Source organism: Aythya ferina (assembly GCF_964211825.1).
Source record: "Aythya ferina genome assembly, chromosome: 9".
In the NCBI taxonomy this organism is placed as follows: Eukaryota; Metazoa; Chordata; class Aves; order Anseriformes; family Anatidae; genus Aythya; species Aythya ferina.
This window is the reverse complement of record NC_140305.1, coordinates 9,889,272-9,908,360: the sequence shown is the minus strand read 5'-3', so window position 1 is coordinate 9,908,360 and position 19,089 is coordinate 9,889,272. Positions and strand designations below refer to the sequence as shown.

The 19,089-nt window shown below is 49.3% G+C and overlaps 1 protein-coding gene and 1 long non-coding RNA gene across 3 annotated transcripts in view; one reads left to right on the top strand and one right to left on the bottom strand.

The window, feature by feature from the left end:
* Positions 1 to 1,102: 1,102 nt before the first annotated feature.
* LOC311441543 overlaps positions 1,103 to 19,089 on the bottom strand; it is a 32,488-nt gene continuing 14,501 nt past the window's right edge. The window contains exons 3-8 of the long non-coding RNA XR_014696025.1: positions 15,055 to 15,192; positions 12,676 to 12,820; positions 11,865 to 11,981; positions 6,584 to 6,704; positions 3,116 to 3,228; positions 1,103 to 2,524 (exon numbers count right to left, since the gene is read on the bottom strand). This is a non-coding gene — a long non-coding RNA (uncharacterized lncRNA). The remainder of the gene's footprint in view (positions 2,525 to 3,115; positions 3,229 to 6,583; positions 6,705 to 11,864; positions 11,982 to 12,675; positions 12,821 to 15,054; positions 15,193 to 19,089) is intronic.
* On the top strand, positions 9,396 to 12,654 carry LOC311441542 (transcription factor HES-4-like). 2 transcript variants are annotated; one of them, XM_084529799.1, is made up of 4 exons: positions 9,396 to 10,283; positions 10,770 to 10,865; positions 11,020 to 11,095; positions 11,894 to 12,654. In XM_084529799.1, the coding sequence occupies exons 1-4, from the start codon at positions 10,080 to 10,082 to the stop codon at positions 12,337 to 12,339; spliced, it is 822 nt and encodes a 273-aa protein (XP_084385925.1). In that variant the 5' UTR covers positions 9,396 to 10,079; the 3' UTR covers positions 12,340 to 12,654. The 2 variants fall into 2 exon arrangements, with proteins under 2 accessions (XP_084385925.1, XP_084385924.1); XM_084529798.1 differs by having other exon boundaries at positions 11,017 to 11,095.

Genomic DNA, 19,089 nt, shown 5'->3' with positions numbered 1-19,089 from the left:
ACACAGGTGCTGCCACAAAAACAGGGATCAGGGTTTATTTCTTAATACCTTTGCTGCACCCTCCTCTTCCTTAGTACTTCATGCAGGGGAAGCAACTCACCTTTTTTTACCTTGCGCTGACATCTCCCTCATTTCGTTAGGGCAGAGGCACTGGGAACAGGAGTGAAGGCAAGCAGCAGGCAGGTAGCCCAGGAAGGTGGAAACAAATGCCTTTACCTTGTGCATCTCGCCACTGCTCCACATGATACGGAGATGTTCCTGCTAACTACATGGCCAGTTCCACAGTCGCACAACAGGCATGACACAGAGCATTTGAAAAAATAATCAGGGTCTTCTCTCCAGCTGCCTTGACACATATACAATGAAGAAATAGCATAAACCATAAACCAACATCCGGTTTATGATTTAGTTCAAGACTGCTTGGGCATGGGGACGCTCTGATAGAATTCAGAGAGCAAAACCCAGGTTCATGTTCCCTGACAAAGAGTTTAATGGAAAAGGCTTTGGGAAGAAACTATTAGCACCAGAAACTACTGCAGTTATGCTGAATATCTTCTACTTAAAGTCTGGAAGAAAAAGAATTGAGTCTTTCCACAGACTGTGGAACAGGCCAAGCTGAAGAGGCTGAATTTAATCACCCAGGTTTCCAAAGTGCCTGTGACTTTTCCTGAGGCTGCATTTCAGCTCTGCTACTGGCTGTGGATGTTCACTGCCGAATCCAGAAGCTTTTCTCAAAGAAACATGTACTGGTGAGCATGTTGTCATCTTTTAGTTCATTCAATGCACATGTAAAGAACAGACCAACACCCCCAAAAAAACGTATTTACAGGAGAAAGCTCAAGTAAATGTAATTCTCATCCATATCAGGATTATTTTTTTTTTTTCTCAAGAGAATGGTATGATTTATCCTCAATTCAAGCTGCCACTTCAGAATTAAAACCTATTTTTAAAACATTATTGCAAATCACAGGAATTGAGGGTAGCCTGTAAAGGCTGTCAGAAACAGAAAACACAATTGCCAGAAGAATCATAGGAAAAAAGCCTGTTGCAAATTCATTTCCTGGACAGCAACAATAGCTGTATGTCATGTCGCAAAACCATGTCATTTTAATAAACTTTTTATTGCTGTAGAACAATTGAAAGCTATCTATAAAGTGCAGCATCCATTCCAGTCAGAATCTACTACTAAAGCCAAAAACAGATTTCCATCAGTTGGTAAACATGAAAGGAAATAACAGCAGTCTCTCTGAAAAACAATGCCATAACAGAATATATTTCCTGAATAAAAGAAGGAAAATAAATAAATAAATAAAACCACACAGTGAAATACATCCATTAATTCGATCAAACTGGAAGCAAATACATCTACAAATCCCCAATCACATGTGAAAGAAATAAGGCTGTGAATGCTGGTGAAAGGATGAAAAGGGTGTTCCATCTATTGGCTTCTACTTTTGTTTTTTCTCCTTTTGACACTTGCACTGGAAGCAGTGGCAGAACACAGCGTAGCTCCATAAATCTGTGCACGGGTCCCTTTGGTGGGTGGCAGCCCCAGACCCACTGCCCCCTGCAGGCTCCCACAGCTGCCTATGCCCCCACAGATGCCTTCTGACCATAGAACCCATAGAACCATAGAATATCCTGAGTTGGAAGGGACCCATAAGGATTATTGAGTCCAGCTTCTCGTACCACACAGGTCTACCCAAAATTTTAGACCATGTGACTAAGTGCACAGTCCAAACGCTTCTTAAACTCTCTCAGGCTTGGTGCATCCCTGGGGAGCCTGTTTCAGTGCGTGACCATCCTCTCGGTGAAGAACCTCTTCCTGATGTCCAGCCTGAACCTCCCCTGCCTCAGCTTGACACCATTCCCTCGGGTCCTATCACTGGAGACCAAAGAGACTGGTGCCTCCCCCTCCGCTCCCCCTTGTGAGGAAGCTGTAGGCTGTGATGAGGTCTCCCCTCAGCCTCCTCTTCTCCAGGCTGAACAGGCCAACTGCCCTCAGCCGTTCCTCATACATCTTCCCCTCTAGGCCCTTCACCATATTCATTGCCCTCCTCTGGACACTCTCCAACAGTTTTTGTACTGTGGTGCCCAGAACTGCAGACAGTGCTTGAGGTGAGCTAGGACCAGCACAGAGCAGAGCAGGACAATCCCTTCCCTTGACCAACTAGCGATGCTGTGCTCGGTGCACCCCAGGGTACGGTTGGCCCTCCTGGCTGCCGTGGCACACCGCTGGCTCATATCCAGCTTGCTGTCACCATCACAGATGCCTGCATGACCATCATCCCTGAGAGCTGCCACACAGTTCAGCTATGCCGTTATGCCAAGGCTGAACACCAAAGGTTATGAACTGAAGGCTCACCATCCAGGGGGATGACTGGTTTTTGTGACTCTTCTTCAGGGTCAGCGTTACCAAAGTGACTGCTGCTTCTCAGATGTGCTGATACAGAAACGCTCCTTTGGAAAGCCAAACTCCACAGAAAGGCAGACACGTGTGCGCTGTCATCCCGTGTCCTGTTGCCTTGGCAAAAAAGGAAGGAAGATGAACCAGCACAAGGAGATGGCAGAGATGCCCATGAGACAGGAAGGGTGAGAGCATCCCTGCTGGCAGCCCCACTGTGTGCATCCCAATTCCCTTTCTGTCTCCCCTGGAGCTGGGGACTGATTTCTGCAGTCCAGGGCCGGGTCCTCCTCTTGGCACACTGTTCTTTTTTGTTTTAAAGAAATTATGAGCTGCGTTTGCTAATGTTCATATTTAAATAGTGCCCATTACACTTTGAAGTCCACACCCTTTGGATAATACTGCTACACACTTACTTAGCATTTTACACCTTCAAAGGTCTTTACAGAAACTAACTAATTAGCTCTCACGGCAGAAAACTGCTACAATGAATGGCACTAGATTAGTGCTGTTGCATGTGGTTCAGCTGGATTTGGTCTGCTGAGGGGCTGAGTTAACAGAAGAGCCACTGCAGTTTCATTGAAACATATCTGAGTTGAGAAATTAAAAATAGTGTTTTGACTTTTTTTTTTTTTCTTTTAATGGAAAAGCTAGAACAAGAGCAAGCTCTGCATTTTGCCTGCACAGAGCAGCTCATGGAGCATTACACACCTTTGTATGGGTCCTCACTGCCCTCTCACCCATGGGAGATATGCTCTCCTTTCCACTGAGCCACTGTGTCCCAGACCCCTTGGTTCCTCCAGACGAATAAGAAATCCTCATACCTATAAAAAAAAAAGACAGCCTCCTAGTTATACTTGGAGAGGGAAAAAAATAAGACAGTATTTATAAAATAAAAAGCAGTATAAAACCAGTAAAATGACAGTACAAGAATTTTTATCAGCCTTTTGCTCTATTATAGTTAAAAATAGAATAAAATTAATTAATTAAAAATACATATAGACACAAAAAATGACCTTAAACACCAGAATGTGATTTTATGTGCAATCCAGGCTGGACTTGGCTGGTGAAGAAAATATGCCCTGCAGCTCACCCCCTCCCACCCTAAGCTCTTGTGCTTTCTGCTGCCCCCAAAGCCAGCAGGGCTGCGTGAAACTGAGCCGAGAGGCACACAAGCCCTAACCACGCGTTTCCTCACATCCTCCTGTGCTGCAATCGCAGCCCCACAGAACCAGAAGCGAGCAGCACGGAGGAAGTGCTGTTTATAAGCCCACTGCCTTCCTGGCTGTCCTTTCATGCCCTGTGGCAGATGCTGAGGCGTGGAAGGCTGAGCACAAGGCGCTGGCGCGAGGGCTGGAGGTGCTCGTCCCGCAGAGAAGGAGCGGTGACCATCCTTATTGCCTCCATCGTGCTGACAAGGGGGTTTGTGCCGGGGGCCAGGATGTGGTGTCAGCACGTGTATACACGTGCGCTATAAAAAGAAAGCTGCTCTTGGCCTGTGGCCAAGCCAGGGTGAAAGCTGAATTTACCCAGTCACGGAAGAGAGACTTGTCTCATGAAGGTGAAATGGCCCCAGCTCCTTCTGCAGCCTCAGGAATCAAGAAGCCAAGGAGAAACAGGCTGTGTGGGATGTGCAGAGGCTGCTGTGGGGTGCCAAGCTCTGGTTTCTGATATCTGGGGAGCAAGGCACACGTGCAGAAATTGCTGTGAAAGTGAAGCTGGCTGGATAAACCAAGCACTTGCTGCATTATAGATGAGGCTTGTTATCAGGTGACATCTGGCAAAGTTAGACGCACAGAGTATGAAAAAGGCTAGAGCTGCCCTTCTGAACAAAAAAAATCCTGGGATGCCCAATGAGGAAAGCTCAAGAACTGCTTCGAGCTCTCCCTCAAAGCCCCCTACTCTTTCCACCAAGCTTGGCTCTTTGCCCTCATCCACTGCTGCAGTACAGGCAAGAGGTTAGGCCTTATCAGAGTGTCACCACCCACACAGCTTATCACATTTTCTTCTTCCTATAACTCACTCTTGGCCTAAGAGTCCGTGTTGCAACCAGCAGCTTTCTGGCTGCAAAAGCATGAGATAAGACTTCCTCCAGAGGCAGGAGCTCTGCTAACCTGCCAGACAGGAGACGTGTTGAGCAACAGCAGGAACATCAGCTGATCCTTAACACAAAGACTGGAGGGGTGTGTGTGAAAGAAGAGCTGAAAATTACTCAGCTGGTACCTGCCTTGTAATTATTTCCTATACCAGAAGTCCACTTCTGAAGATGGTACAGTCAGCTGATACTGAGCATGCGGAGCTGGGGCTAGTGAGGTTTGAGCATTCAGTAAAGGAGCTGGATTGAGACATGCCAACAGCATTTCTAGAGATGCCCAATACCTCTTCTGGAGCTGGACCTCCAGAATGGTGAAATACTCAAATGGCATAGGATAGTGCTACATGATGTCCTCTCTCTGTCCACCTAGAAATGCTTTTGGAGCAGGTGAACCTCTATACCATGATGAATTGCTTTGGACATTGTCCAGACTAGCCCCCACTTGACCATGGGCATCAAGGTTGGTAACAAAAACATGGTCTTCACCAGAGGTGATGAGGCTGAGAAGAAGGGAGTCTCTGGTGTTAGCAAGGTCTGTTCCAAGACACTGGCTTGAAGGACAACAAAGACACCAAGAAGGACCATATGTGGTGAACACCACCACTCCTGTGTCCAATCTTGGATGACATCTGCTGCATCAGGGTTGTGCTATCAGGCAACTCTCATTGTAGTCATAAATGACCACAAATACCCTTTTCCACACCCCAGGTAGAGGCTTTGCTTTTCTGCCCAGCTTGCTTGCAGTGCTCTCCTGGCCTGGGCGAGCTGCTGGACACATGGTCCCCACACAGACCCTGCTGTGCCTGTCAGAGATGGCAGATCACGGGTATAATGCCCTGGACCAAGGCCAAGCTGGAAGCGCAGCCCCGGTCCCCTCTGGATGACCTAGCAGAGAGCAGTCTCTGAGCAGTTCTGCCTGGCGTGCTTCTGCTCAGGGAGTCACCCTACCTGCCCAGGCGCTGCCTGCACCTCCTGCCCTGCCGGCCCAGCCTCCCCACTGGCATGCCCCACTCCTCCTCACATTCATCTCCTGCTGTAATGCCCTAGGAGCAAACCGGCCTTGTGCAACACGGGAACTCAGTACAGAGTGCTTATGATGTACAGCTGTCAAGAAACTGGCAGATTTAAACTTTTTAATGACGAGAGATAACCCTCCACATATTTAAACCTCAACTTTGAGCCAGAACCGAACTTCAGACCCCCCCGCAGACTAAAAGGCATTTAGTCCCTGAGACGTGGCACCCATCCACTTAACTGGGGACGAACCCAGTCCGGATGCAGCCCCAGCACAGGGCATGGTGCAGTTATGTGCATGTGCAGGCCTCCTGGTGCCATGTCCCCAGCTCCACGCCAGGCTGCAAGGTACAGCTTGGGTGTGGGCCTGCACATGGGTCTCTGTGACACACGAGGGGCGTGCGGCATCCTTACTGCTGCCTGGGGGTCTCCTGCCCGCTGAGGGGGCTCCTTTTTCCCCATCTGTGGTGTGGGGGGACTTTGTTGTCACAGGGGTGTTTGCAGGAGAAACACGGGGGACATCCACAGGGGGTTGAGCTGTTTGCCCTAGCAGCTGACTGGGCAGCTCCGAATCTGTATTTAGAAATATATATTCCTAACATTTTTGTTTTCAATTAAAAAAAAAATAAAAATCTTTCCTCAAAGTCGGTTTGGCGGGGATCTTTCAACTGGTTCTAATCAATGGGTTGTGGATTATTTTTTTTTAGCTATCTTGGCAGCAGCCCTCATTTAAAAGCAATTGGCCCCACATTCATCAGCCCACACTGTGCTGGGGATGTGTCGGGCTCGTGCCCCCTCCTGAATCTGCTCGGAGCCGCAAAGCCACACGCTCCCATCCGTGTGTGCCCAGCAGCCAGGGAGCCGTGCTGGCAGGCTGTGTGCAGGCACCTTTAATGGGTCTGATTTACGGCAGTGTTTGCTGCCTCAGCAGGCTTCATGCTCCGAAACCCAGCAAGCCTTGTGCAGTGCAGATGCAGCTCGCCACCTGCGCCTGCCTGGCAGCCTGCGCTGTTTAACTCTTCTCCGCTTCGCACAAGGCCACCTGGTTTCCAGCCTATTCGGGCACTTACCAGTTCCTCAGAAAGCAGCGTGGATTTGATCTCTCCATCCCGACAGGTAAATCCAGCAGGGGATGCCAGGGCAGCCACCTGGGAACGGTCCTGCGCAAACTGCCGAGAGCGATCCCACAGCCTGTGGGGAGAGGTGTGAAAATGGGAAGGACTGGGCCAGGAAGAGAGCAGTGACAATCTTCAGGTTGGTCAAACCGAGGCTGTTGGGCAGAAGGATTCTCCTCGTATCATTTCAAACAAGGACATCTGCAGCCTAATCTGCAGGTCAGCTGAGATGTGGCTGACCTCGAGCACCTCAAGGAAGAAGATCTTTGGCCACCAGGACGTGGAGAGGCTGGAGGCTGCGGGAGGGGAGCACCAAGCAGCCCCACGCTGCCCCTGAGAAACCCCTAGGGGCTGGAAATTACGAGATGTCGCTGCCACCCCACAGGCCAGAGACACCCTCTCCTGTTGCGTTGGCCTCCCACCCACAGCACGGTGGCCCCACAGCACACCCCTATGGCTCTCATACCAGCCCCTCTTCAGTAAGGGCTGCTCCAGGCCTGTGTGATGTCCTCCTGCCCAGGAACGGCTTCCTACGGAGCCAGGCCTCAGCACGCAGAGCACGAGGAGCAACAGCAGGTCATCTGCGGGACACAGATGACACCTGATGGGAAGAGACCTTGGTGGCACCACCCCTGCAGCTGCACACAGCTTCACACGGTGGCTGCGAGGGGAAATTTGCCTTGCAATTAGAGGCACCGAAGGCAGGAGGCCCCTTCCAGTGGCCATCAGCTGCCCCCAGCCCCACCAGCACCAGGCAAGGGCTGCCACCCCTCCCTAGCAGGGCTGGAGGCCGCTGACCATTTCTCTGCTGGTTATTAGATTGTTCACGGCTCTCAGGTTTGTTTGAATAAGCTCTTTTGTCCTATAGAGCTTTCCCACGTCCCTTCAGTCGCTAGGCAGTCGCGTGTCCCAAGTCAAAGAGGAGCCGTGGCCACAAATTCCTAAAGAAACTTTTTTCAGAGCAAGACATCTGCGTTGAAGGGAATCTGCCAACATCTGCCACACTTTCCCCATTTTCAAGAGCCTTTATTTCCATCTTAAAAAGTGCAGGAACAGATGTTAAAAGTTGTTTTCTTTCTCCAGGGTGTGAAATGTAGACAAATAGCAAAAAAGAAAACTCCAAGCAGCACCGACCCCTTTCTCTTCCCTTTTTTTGGAAAGCTCGGGAAAAAAGGGAGGCTTTGTTTACTAAGGAGAATCCCCTTTTCAGTGAAACCTGGCAGTGCGCAATGCAAAAGTAAAGCAGGAATTTGCAAAAAGCTTCCTTTAATGCTCTGTGCTCATTTGCATTTGCCTGTTTGGTCCATACAATCCCGAGCACAGATGTCATGCTTCCCCCTGAAAGGCAGGGCAGCTCTCCCGCCTGTGCACCCCCTTTGCTTTGAAAATAAAGGGTTTTGCTCTGAATGAGAGGTGTAAAATAACCGTTTACAGCAAAAGCTGCTCTTCTTTTTCAGTGAAACGCTGTCTTACAAATGAACCTTGAAATGAGCTCACTGAGAGCAGAGGCCAGCAGGGCAGCGAGTGCTCTGCAAGCAAGGGGCTCCCCAGAATCTCGGGGCTCAGCTGGGGCTCTGGGGCTGGGCACTGGGGGCCACCAAGCTGCTCCCTGCCGTCCCCAGCACCTCCCCTCAAACACACACAGCCTGTGCTTGTTTCAATGCACCAGTGCAGCCCCTTGCAAAAGAGTCCTGAGGAGCCAGATGCATCTTTAAGGTCGCTGCCAGCCCCAGCCATTCCATGAAGGCAGGTCGCCAGCATTGGGGCTGGGGCAGAAGGGGGCCCCAGGCAGAGGGGGGAGGTTTGAGAATGGCTATGAGGGGACACACAGCCCACGACTTCGCACTCCCAACCCTCCTTGCCAGTCTCTGGAGAGTGGAAAATCCTCCAGTTTCCTGTGCAGAGGACAGATCTGATATAAGGTGCCCATCCCTGCTCCTGTGCTGCATCACCATCACTTGGCATGAAGGACAAACTGTCCCCTCCCATGTCCTCCTCTCCCTGAGAAACAAACTCCATCCCATCTCAGGCTCTCCCTCATGCACCCTTGCCAAGTAGGGCGCTTATAAAACCAAGCAACTGCACCCAGTGCCTGCATTTGACTAACAACCCCTGCCTGCGAGATACCACGTCTGGGGACATGTTTTCATCAGGAGCCCAGGCAGCAGTGCGTGCAGACACACTGCAAATATGTTTGCATTCACACACATACAAACATACACCCACACAGTGTTTAAGCAAGGGACGTGATGTCCTTGCTTTTATTCCTGGGGTACATCACCACCTACGGTTGAAGGGGTGGAGTGAGGGCTCTGCAGCTGCAGTGCTGTGCTGGGCGATGGGAAATCCCAAGAGTAGCTCGTGGTGGCTTTTGGTGCTTCTGAACCACTCGAGCTTCTTCCTGTCCATTTAAATAAGGTGGCACATTCAACACCACCCTAAAGGGCTTCACCTCCGTGACTCAACAGGACACTGCCAGATCCTGCTCATTAGCAAAGCAACTGTCAGAAAGCAAAAGCACAGTCATGAAAGATGCCTTCATACTCCCCCTCAAAACCAGACAGAAGTGAGGAAGCATAAAGGCACATTCTCATCCTGTGCCAAGTCTGCTTTGAAGGCCCATGTGCTTCCGCACTAGCATTTCAGAGGATTAGAAACAAACAAAAACACCCTCCCCCCCCAAAGCACCCAAGACTCCTGGCAGCATGAAAGGGGGAAAAAAGCAAACAAGTAAAAGTCCCACAGAATTAGCAGGACCAAACTCACCTCTAGGTTTGCTTGCATGTGCAATTGTCTGTAAGTTTAATATTAAATACTACACGGCAGTCAAAAATTAGAAGAGCTTCGTATTTCCTACATCTAGCTGCATACAGCAGAGAATTTGGGTTCTCAAGAGGCAAATGAAGTGCTTTCCCTAGAGGATTTTTTGATGAATACAATGTTTCTGTAGCTGTCTGCTGTCAACAGTTTTTAATCGATCGTCGTTGCCTTGCAATAACAACTCCCAGGAGCACGAACTGGTCGATCAAGCACTCTATTATTAAATTAAGAGGCTGCCTCAAAGATTTAAAGTGATTGAGGCTCAGGTTAGCAGGTAAAAAGCAGCACTGGCTCAAGGAGATGCAGGGAAAAGAAAGACACATGGGAGGCATTTTCCCAGGTGTAACTCGACTGGTTCCCAGCTATTGTTTTCCTCCCTGGGAATCTGTGCAAATTGAGCAAGGAGCCACGCAAGCTGCTCAGAGTGCGCCCATTTTGCTTCCCTCCTTCCTTAACAAAAGATCCCTACAAAGCAAAGCTTTGGAGGCTGGACATCTGTCGCCGTTTGGGGGGGCCGGCGTGGTCATTGAAAAGATGCAGTGACCTGTCAGCTTTGATTGATGGCCACAAACCTCTGGGCTCGACCCCTCGTGTGGGAAAAGAAGTCCCGCCAAGGCAAGGCCCCTTTCACATGCTAATTCTGGGTTATAAATACAGCAGAGGAGCAGAGGAGAGGCAGAGAGCCTGTAGGGACAGGGAGCGACCTACTGCCCGAGTGCCTCCTCCACGTCCCTGTCCTCGCAGCGTGCCAGGGCGGCCAGGCTGGATTACAATGACTGCCGCAGCCACAGCCGGCGGCGTGCACAAGCTCTCCAGCACCAAGGAGGAAAGGAAGGTAGGTCCCAGGGGAAGCCCACGCGCGGATGGACGCTGGAACTCGGCAGGTGAACGATGGGGGCTACGGACTTCTAGGAAAGACAAACACAACATTTGCATCCTCTTATTATACAGATGCTTTCTCTGAATTTAACACACGTGGGTGTTGGTGTTTTTTTTTTTTCTGCTTCCTTTCTCTGCCTTAGAAAGGTTTCTGTCTTATGGTTTCAGTTGGGTAAGCTGTGGTTAATAGGAGTGTAAGTAAGAGAATTCAGACCTAGCACGGCCCAAAGGACAGGCCCTTACCAGAGCTAGAGACCAGAGCTCCCCATCTGTAACCTGCCGAGTGCCGCATCGCTGCGTGCTGGTTTCGCGCAGGGATGTGACCTTCCTGGCTCCAGGGAAGCCCACACAGCCCTGTTAGGCCCTCGCTCCACTGCAGCAGAGAGGTGAAAAAGAAATCATCTGCAATTCTTCCTCCTCCTCCTCTTCTCTTCCTTGCCAGCTAAGGAAGCCTCTCATTGAGCGGAAGCGAAGGGAAAGGATTAATAACTGCTTGGACCAACTGAAAGAGACCGTTGTGGGCGCGTTTCACCTGGATGTAAGTGCTCACTTTTACACAGATTTTGTCCTTCTGCTGATGGGGATTGTTTGGCTTTTGGGGGGACAGGCAGGGGGCTTTGTCTTTTGGGATACTTGGCATTGCACAAATACATCATGGCCTCTCAGCTGCTGAACTCTCTCTTTATTAGCAGTCTAAACTCGAAAAAGCAGACATCCTCGAAATGACAGTCAAACACCTTCAGAACATCCAAAACAGCAAGTTGATGGGTAAGTGCACCTTCCCTACAGCTCCCGATGCTCAGGGCAGCCCTGGGGGTGTCAGGAGAGCACAGCTCCAAGACTTTAGCTGGCAGCTTGGCAAAAGCCTCCTGCAAACCTGTTGAGGCCCGAGTTGAGGTCTGGGCTTGGTTTTCACCACTAGATGGGGAGATGGAGCTGAACACTTGGTAACCCACGGAAGCTTTTTCTTCCAGTGCCGGTTTCTCCTTTTGTTCCTTTTTGGCTCTGCTTTCTGGTGGGCAGCAGGATGCTGGGGTGGCCTGGCCAGGCAGCTCACTCCCCGCACCACCTTCCCCTGAACCTTGCAAAGCACTAACATATCATAAAGCCCAAGCGATTTAAATCAGGCTGAAAACAGGGCAGGAAGCAATCTACCTACTCTACTCCAGGAGCCAGTATCTTGGCCTTACAGAATACATTTTTCAGTGTTTCCCAGCATCTTAAAAGGGCGCCAAAAGGCAGCTATAGACTGGCAGGGAAGCTCCCTGAGATATCCATGTTCCAGTGGGAAACTCCAGCAGGACACCTGAGCCCTGTACCTGCTCCAGCCTGGACCCCAGCACTGCTCTGACTTGCACCATTTGCAGAGCTTTTGCCTCACCCTAGGAGCAGCAGGGCCCTGACCTGCTGCAGCCCCCCTGCAACAGTTTCAGCTGGAAGCTCAGTGTGGTTTCAGCAATAAGCCCCCACAGGGGCCAATGCAGACAGGACCCTATCAAATGTTTTTAAGTTGGAAGCGCAGGTTTTACACACTTACCAACTCCAGTTGCCTTCTGTTCAATGCAGCTGATTCCAAAGTGGGCCTTGAAGCTCAGCAGAGGTACAGCACTGGATACATTCAGTGCATGCACGAGGTCCACAACCTTCTCCTCACCTGCGAGTGGATGGACAAGACACTTGGGGCCCGACTGTTAAACCACCTGCTGAAATCTTTACCGAGGTCTGGTGAAGACACCTGCAAAGCAGCATTAAGATCTTCGAGCCCATCTCAGCAGCCTCTCTTGACGCCAAAAACCCCACTGGGCCCTAAGGGGAACACTCCCAGCACAAATCCATCTCAGGAGCACTTCTACCCAGTGGAGAACAAACAGGCTTTCAAAAATTCATTCCAGCTGCCGTTGCTGTCGGTTTTCAGCCAGGTCGATGCTGTGCCTCCCAGACAGGTCCTGCAGCTGAATTTTTCCCATAATAACCCTAGTATGGGGTCATTAGATATGTGGAGACCATGGTAAAATGTGTTTTCAAATGTTTATCCTAACCTTAGACACTTATGTATGTATCTTATAGATATGTTTCTTTAAAACACTTGTGGAGCAAGTCTGTTCCTGTAGGTGTACTAAAGACCAGGGTACTTCAAGCCGAAGTAAACCTATGTGTAGCCTGCATTGTAGAAGGCTGCTATTATTTTGTATTTATTTAATACGTCTAAATTATTGTATAGAATCCTCTCATGTTCTTTAGTGTATATTAATTATATAACTTTCTTGTCTTACATTCCTAAAATAATTATCTTTCTATTAATAAAGAAACAAGACAATGAGCAACAACCCCTCTTACACCAAGCTTACCTCTCGGGTCTCACGTCGCAGCTGAGATCACTTCACTGGATAAAGAAGTAAACAGTCAATTTCTTCTTCCTTTTTTTTTTTTTTTTTTTAATAGTATTATTGTGCAACTATTTCAGTTCTGATTCCTGTAACAATGCTGCAATGGCTAGAAAAAAAAAAGAAAGGGAAAGATGTTGTTTAGACGTTTTAGACTGTTCAGACATACTATCTGTATTGCTCACCTTAGATGTGCTGTTTCCAACGCCTGACCATGCTGATAAAACTGTTAAATTAGTGAGCTAAGTGTAAATATATGTTACATATTGTTACATTTAGGAATTTTTATTTTGTTTATTCTAAATAAACTTTTGGAAGATAATGATTGATATTTCTCCCAGCCTTGTTCTGTCTGCTCTGAGTACACAGTACTTGGCGATCTGCTTTTGTTTTCTTCTTTCACAAACAGTTTTCCTTGAAGCAATTGAAAGTGTTCAGGTTTTTTGACCCTGATGCTTTGTGGAAAAAGCAGCACACGCATGCTCACACACACACACACAAAGAATCACCTGGATCATGGTAATACTTAAAAGTTACAAAAAAAAAAAAAAAACAACAACCCACAAACAAGAGTTGGGCTTATCAACCTGGGCCAGCACTTGAGGTTTTACTTATAAGGGAGTTGCAGACAGACTCGGAAGGGCAGAAGGTGAAATAACCTACGAGTAAGATCGGGACAAATCTGCTTAACTTGTTGACAACATTTGGTCACAGTTTTTCAACTCAAAGGCAGTTAAAAGCCCTTCACAGTTAAAAGAAAAGAGCAAGGATCTCTTAAACAAACACTGTGCATACTAAATAATGGATCCCCAGTTCAGAGAGACTAATTATGCAGTGTGATCTATTTGATGATGTGTTGAAAGAGTGAAAAACATCACCTCTGGCTTTAGCATCCTTTTCTGTGAAGCTGTCCCTTTCATCCATCACTCCTGAAGAGCTATTAGAAGTGGTAACATAAGGGTGGTAGGAACAACAACTGGCTTACATGAAAAGAGGCAGCACTGGTGTGTAGCAGCGCAGATTTCTTGAACTGGAGGGTAAGAAAGCAATTCTGTATGAAATGTAGAACTGCACATACTTTAGTGCAACCTCAGTTCCCACTCTCTGACTGAAAATAAGGACTCCCCCAAGATGAAATTAACTTTCAGTGAAGGGAACCTCCAGAGGAACAGCAATATAGAAAACACGCCCCAATCACCCCCACCCTAAACATGCCTACTGCAGTGGGGACTGGGGCCAGCCCTCGCAAACAGCAGCAGCAAAGTCCACTGGACACTCACAGGTTGTGAAAACATTCAGGCAAAGTGAATGAGGTCCTGAGAGAGGAAAGACATTGAAGACCTTCAGAAATCAGTATTACATATTGCTGAGCTTCAAGAGAGCCCCACCGCCATCTCAGCACCCATTTCTGCACCCACTAGAGAAACCTGTACTGCCCAGCACTGAGGTCTGCACACAGTGCAGCAAAGAGGAACAGATCCCTACCCAATACAGGGCCCAAAACTACTTAACAGTTTTCCTCCTAGATCATCTCAGTAATTCACCTTATCACACTTCTGACAACCTCCCTGTTATGCTGGGAGAGGGGCTAGGAAACATTCTGGTGTGCTGAAAATACTTTGCTATGTTTTGACAGCATCAACTTAAAGACATACTTTCCCCGAAAAGCTGTAAATCCCCAGTGACTGTAATTGTCAGCTATGGTTACTGTGCTGAAAAGAGATCAGTGGGAAATATGTATTTCTCACCATATCTGCTTGTTTACTTTATGCATTTGAAAATCCTTTGTGGTTAGTGAGTTTTATTATTTCCTGTTTCTAATCGGTAAGGGTTTTTTTCTTTTGTGGGTGTGGAGGGAAGGGTCACATAGCAGCTGGTGAGAGATTTAAAAATAGAAAAGTGAGACTGCAGTGCTTGGCCAAGAATCTCCAGGAACAGTTTGAGTGCAAGACACTAATTTGTCACTGCCTTCATTTCCCACCAATGGCCTCGTTTTAAGCCATCTCCATGCCACATACCTACACACAAAACCTGCTTTGGCCAGACAGAATCCTTTGCACCTCACCAGCTGTCAGTAAAGAAAAAAACTACGCCCTGGTAGCGGTGTCCCAGAGCTGCTGGCTGTGCCACTGCTCAACCCAGGGCTCAGACACCCGGATTAGGCACCTCCAAGGTCGCAGCACAGCTCCCACCTGGGACTACAGGCCCAGGGCAGGGGCGGTCTGGAGGCGCAGAGAGCGGGGATGCTGCACACCCAGCTCTTAACTCGCACACTGGAAACGGCCACGACAAGCACCCAGACCAGACTCCCCAGCGTGGGTACAGACAGACAGACAGACTGACCTGTTCGCTAGAAGCGGCCACTGGATGCAGCAAATCTCACGCAGCACATGGAGCACACGCAGGGCTGGGAAGCCTGCTGCAGATCCCGGGCTTTGCTTGTCCCCTACCAAAGTGCTGATCCAAATGGGCATCTGTGAACTGAGCATTAAAGAGCAGAGGCAGTCAGTAAGTACATGGGGACGTGCAGAAGGCTGGATCTGAGGCCCAGGACCCCATGTGGCTTTAACACAAGGCAATTACGGATTTATAAAAAAAAAACTCTGAGCTCAGGTAGGCAAATCACCCATGTGCATAGCAGCTCTGGTCATACAAACTGTGTTCCCAGAGCAGCTCTCACTGAAACCAACATGAAAACTCCCACTTATTTCTCAGGAAATAGGACCAAGTCCTTTCCCAATTAAGATAGCACAGAGGCTCACAATACATAACAGACCTTACATGCTCCTAGCATGCCTTCTTCCCCCAAGCACATGCAGCTCAGGGGTTCCAGAGCAACCCTTACTTTCCCTTCCTTCTCCTCTCACTGGGAGGACGCTGGCACAGCCCCTTTCTGACCACACGGTCCTCCAGCCACCCACAGCAACCAGACCAAAGTACTTGTGGGACGTAGGAGCGGTGCTGAGCCCCTGCAGATCGCTAACAACGGGGGCCGAACACTTTGCTTAAAAAGGGAACAAAAGGCAAATTTTCAGTCTGTGCTTTTATTGAGCACTCACTTTTGGCAAGACGAGGCCACAGACTGCTGGCGTGACCTCTCCAGCACCCAAGGAGGGGCAGGCTCCTAACCCTTCACAGTTAAAAGCAAGCAGCCTTGCAAAACCCCACATAAAAGCAATGTGGGGGCAAAACATTTTCAAACTGCTTTCACCCACACAGCAGTGACTGCAACTGCCTGTAGCTAGATGGCAAAGTGCTCCTTTGGGGAAGCTCGCTGACAGCAGAACACCAAAAGCTTCAGCTTCCCTTTACATATACACCATTATAAATATATGTGTGTGTGTGTGTGTGTGTATACATGTATATACACACACATATATGCCATTATCTCCCAGCTTACAGTGTAGACATTCCTATCTGAGCAGAGACATTCTCATATTTCATCTCAGGAGGAGTAATGCTGTGTTGAGAACCTAACCCAAGGTCTGTCACATTTTTTGGAGTTTTCACACACTACTGAATAACACAGCAGAAGCTGAGGCCAGCCCTGGGTCTGTACTAAGATGTTTCATTTATAAATCGTAGCCCTGGTAGGAATGCGGTTTGCTGCCTGGGGCACTAATCACAGACGTACCAGAGCCTGGGAACTCAGTCTGCTTCTGAGACTTTCCCTCGGTCCTTGTGTTAGGTGTCACAAGTCTTTCTGCACATTTGGAGTTAAAACAGCATGTTAGAACATTTGCGTCACATTTTCCATGGCTAACACAACCAAGGAAATGTTGTATGCTTGATCCCAATTCCACTGCCACAGAAAGCACTGGACTTCCAACAACAGCTCAAAGGGGTTCATCTCTGGAGCTGGAGAACTGTCCCACCTGCTCTGCCACACTCTGAAATGCTGTCCTGTGCCATAAAGGGCTGGTTCACCAGCTGTCAGAGCAACCCAACAGCGTGCTAGCCTTCCCACATTCATTCTGCATTGATATAGAGCTTGCATCAGTTCCCGTGTGCTCCTGGCACACCAGGTGTGTTGTAAAGCACATTACTCAGTGAGCTGAATGGCAAGGCTTCACATTAACCATGCAGACACGTCCGCAGCCCTGGCACGGGACCTGGCCAGCCACACCAAGCAGCCACATCGGTCACTGCTGCCTCCCCCCAGCTTTGCCAAGACCTCTGTGTTTTCCTCCCAGTGGCTGTTGAAGCCCCGGAGCCCACCAGGAGAGCTGAATTCCCTTTGGGAGGTGGAGCTCGTACCATGTGGGGCCACGAGCACCATTTTTGATGGCTGCAGAAGGGAACGGAGCAAATCCTGCTCTAAGTACGTTCTTGCCTCTGGACTTTGCACCAGAGTGCTGCAGTAAGAATAATTCTCAGTTAAAAAAGAAACGTGAAGGCAGAAGCAAGCCTTACACAACCACAAAACTGTAAGGTGACAAAAACCTCAGCGTGGCACTGGATGGACACACCTTTGTCAGACACAGCTGGGGATGGAGCACGGATCACACCAGCCTCTGCAACATAACCCACCTCGCCCTCAACAACCTCTGCCCGTGGTCACACCACCTCCCACTGCTCAAGCTATTTCCTTCTACCTCCTACAAACCAAGGAGAAAGCAAGAAAGAATTTCCACGCAGTTCAGAGGAGCAGATGTTTTGCAGGGCGGTGAAGTAAGCCAGGAGAGCCACAGCTGAGCTCCTCAGGACAAGGGAGCTCCCACAGCAGCCTGAACTTCCCTGGGTTGCTGTGGGAATAACTCAGGAGCAACCACAGAACCTCACAGTTCTCTGCCCCCTGCCCTACCCTACAAACATTCAGCCCATGTGAATATTAAAGTACAAAGCAAAACACTTCCAGATACGTGCTGTTCCCACTGGAGAGGCTGTGAGAACAAGCGATCCACACGGGATAGCGATCACATCGCCCCATCCACTCCTGAAAAGTGCTGATATTTTGATAGGTGTGATAGAAGAGCCATGCAGACCATCGAACACAACTAAAGCAATACAAGACAGACAGGTTCTCCCAACCAGACGTGTTGTTGTCAAAATTCTCTGGGGAAAAGCAGACCAATGCCTCCCGGTGCTTCCCACAGCTCAGCACTACACACAGGAGCACGCGCTCACCAGAAGGCCACTGCAGCAAGCCCTTCTCCCTTGGCCATAAGGCCTGAGGGACACAGACACATCTGGGGCAGAAAGGTCCATGTGTAAAGCAAGCTTGCCAACACAGACCCCAAAAAATAGAGGGAAGCTCTGAGCTCATCAGCGCAGCTTATCTCACCCATGGATTTGGACTGGGTGCCAACTGCCCTACGTTTGTTTCAGGCCAGACACAGTTACAGAGCAGGGGTGTGTGGCAGTAGCTAAAACTCAGGCCCACAAGACAGTTGAGAGAGTGTAAGCCCAGCTCCCAGTTCCGATTGCTCCGCACCTGAGTTTTGCACATCTCCTACTTGGGAGCTGTGGCTGTGTTCGCGGTGAGATCGCCAGATGAAAAGCACCAGCAAGACGCCAGGGATTGCACAGATTAAAGAGAGGAGCCAGGAGTTAAAAAGCACCTCTCCAAGCAACTATCATGTGAATCACATCTCCACTGACTTTCTAACTCCAGCACTCACCTCTTCAAAGTCCCTCTACACAAACATCCTCTTGTTGCCCCCGGAGCCTCTCCTAAAGCCCCGACAGGGTCCGGCCCAGCCCTCCCCCTGCCCTCAGCCTTATCTGATTCACGCTCCCCACCTGCCCTGCATCTTTAGCCCCACAGCCACCCAGCTGCCCTCCTTCTTTTCTGTCCTTGTGTTGGCAAGGGTCAGGTCAGTTCAGGCCTTACTACCTGATCAAAACTGCTGGGGTCACACAACGTACAGCATCCGTCCTGCCTGAGCTCATGCTGAAGTGCATCTCCCATGCCAGACACCAAGCACAGTTTGTCCTCCTGCAGCTAACATAAAGATAACATGAAAGCATGAAGCTGGCATGAACATCGTGTCATTTTGGGGGTAATTTAAAAGAGAGAGCTGTGTGCTGAGGTCTAGTGCAGCTCAGTAGTGCGCTGCCTGGTGATGTGGTACTGCAGACACGTTAGGGATCACGGAGTGATGGCGAGTTTTGCTGCAAGGGCAACAACAGGCCAAGGGCTCAAACCTCACAAAAGCACTAGGATTGCTGGATCTGAAACAATGCTGAAATGGAATCAAGCACATTAACTGAGGGGCAATGGAGGAGATCTGAAAACCTGAGATACCCCTCTCACAGTGGGCTGGAGGTTCTCCCACCAGCAGTGGTGGACAGAGGCTGCTCCAAACTGTGGTCTCGTGTAAGCCAGGCTCTCAGCGTGCTGCAGATGCAGCTGGGCATCCCTACGGCTTCTGCATT

Excerpts from the sequence above, each read along its gene's own strand:
- LOC311441542 (XM_084529798.1), top strand. The coding sequence starts at position 10,080 with ATGCTAATTCTGGGTTATAAATACAGCAGAGGAGCAGAGGAGAGGCAG. Across the intron at positions 10,284-10,769 it reads GCACCAAGGAGGAAAGGAAG|CTAAGGAAGCCTCTCATTGA; the intron begins GTAGGTCCCAGG and ends CTTCCTTGCCAG. Across the intron at positions 11,096-11,893 it reads CCAAAACAGCAAGTTGATGG|CTGATTCCAAAGTGGGCCTT; the intron begins GTAAGTGCACCT and ends TGTTCAATGCAG.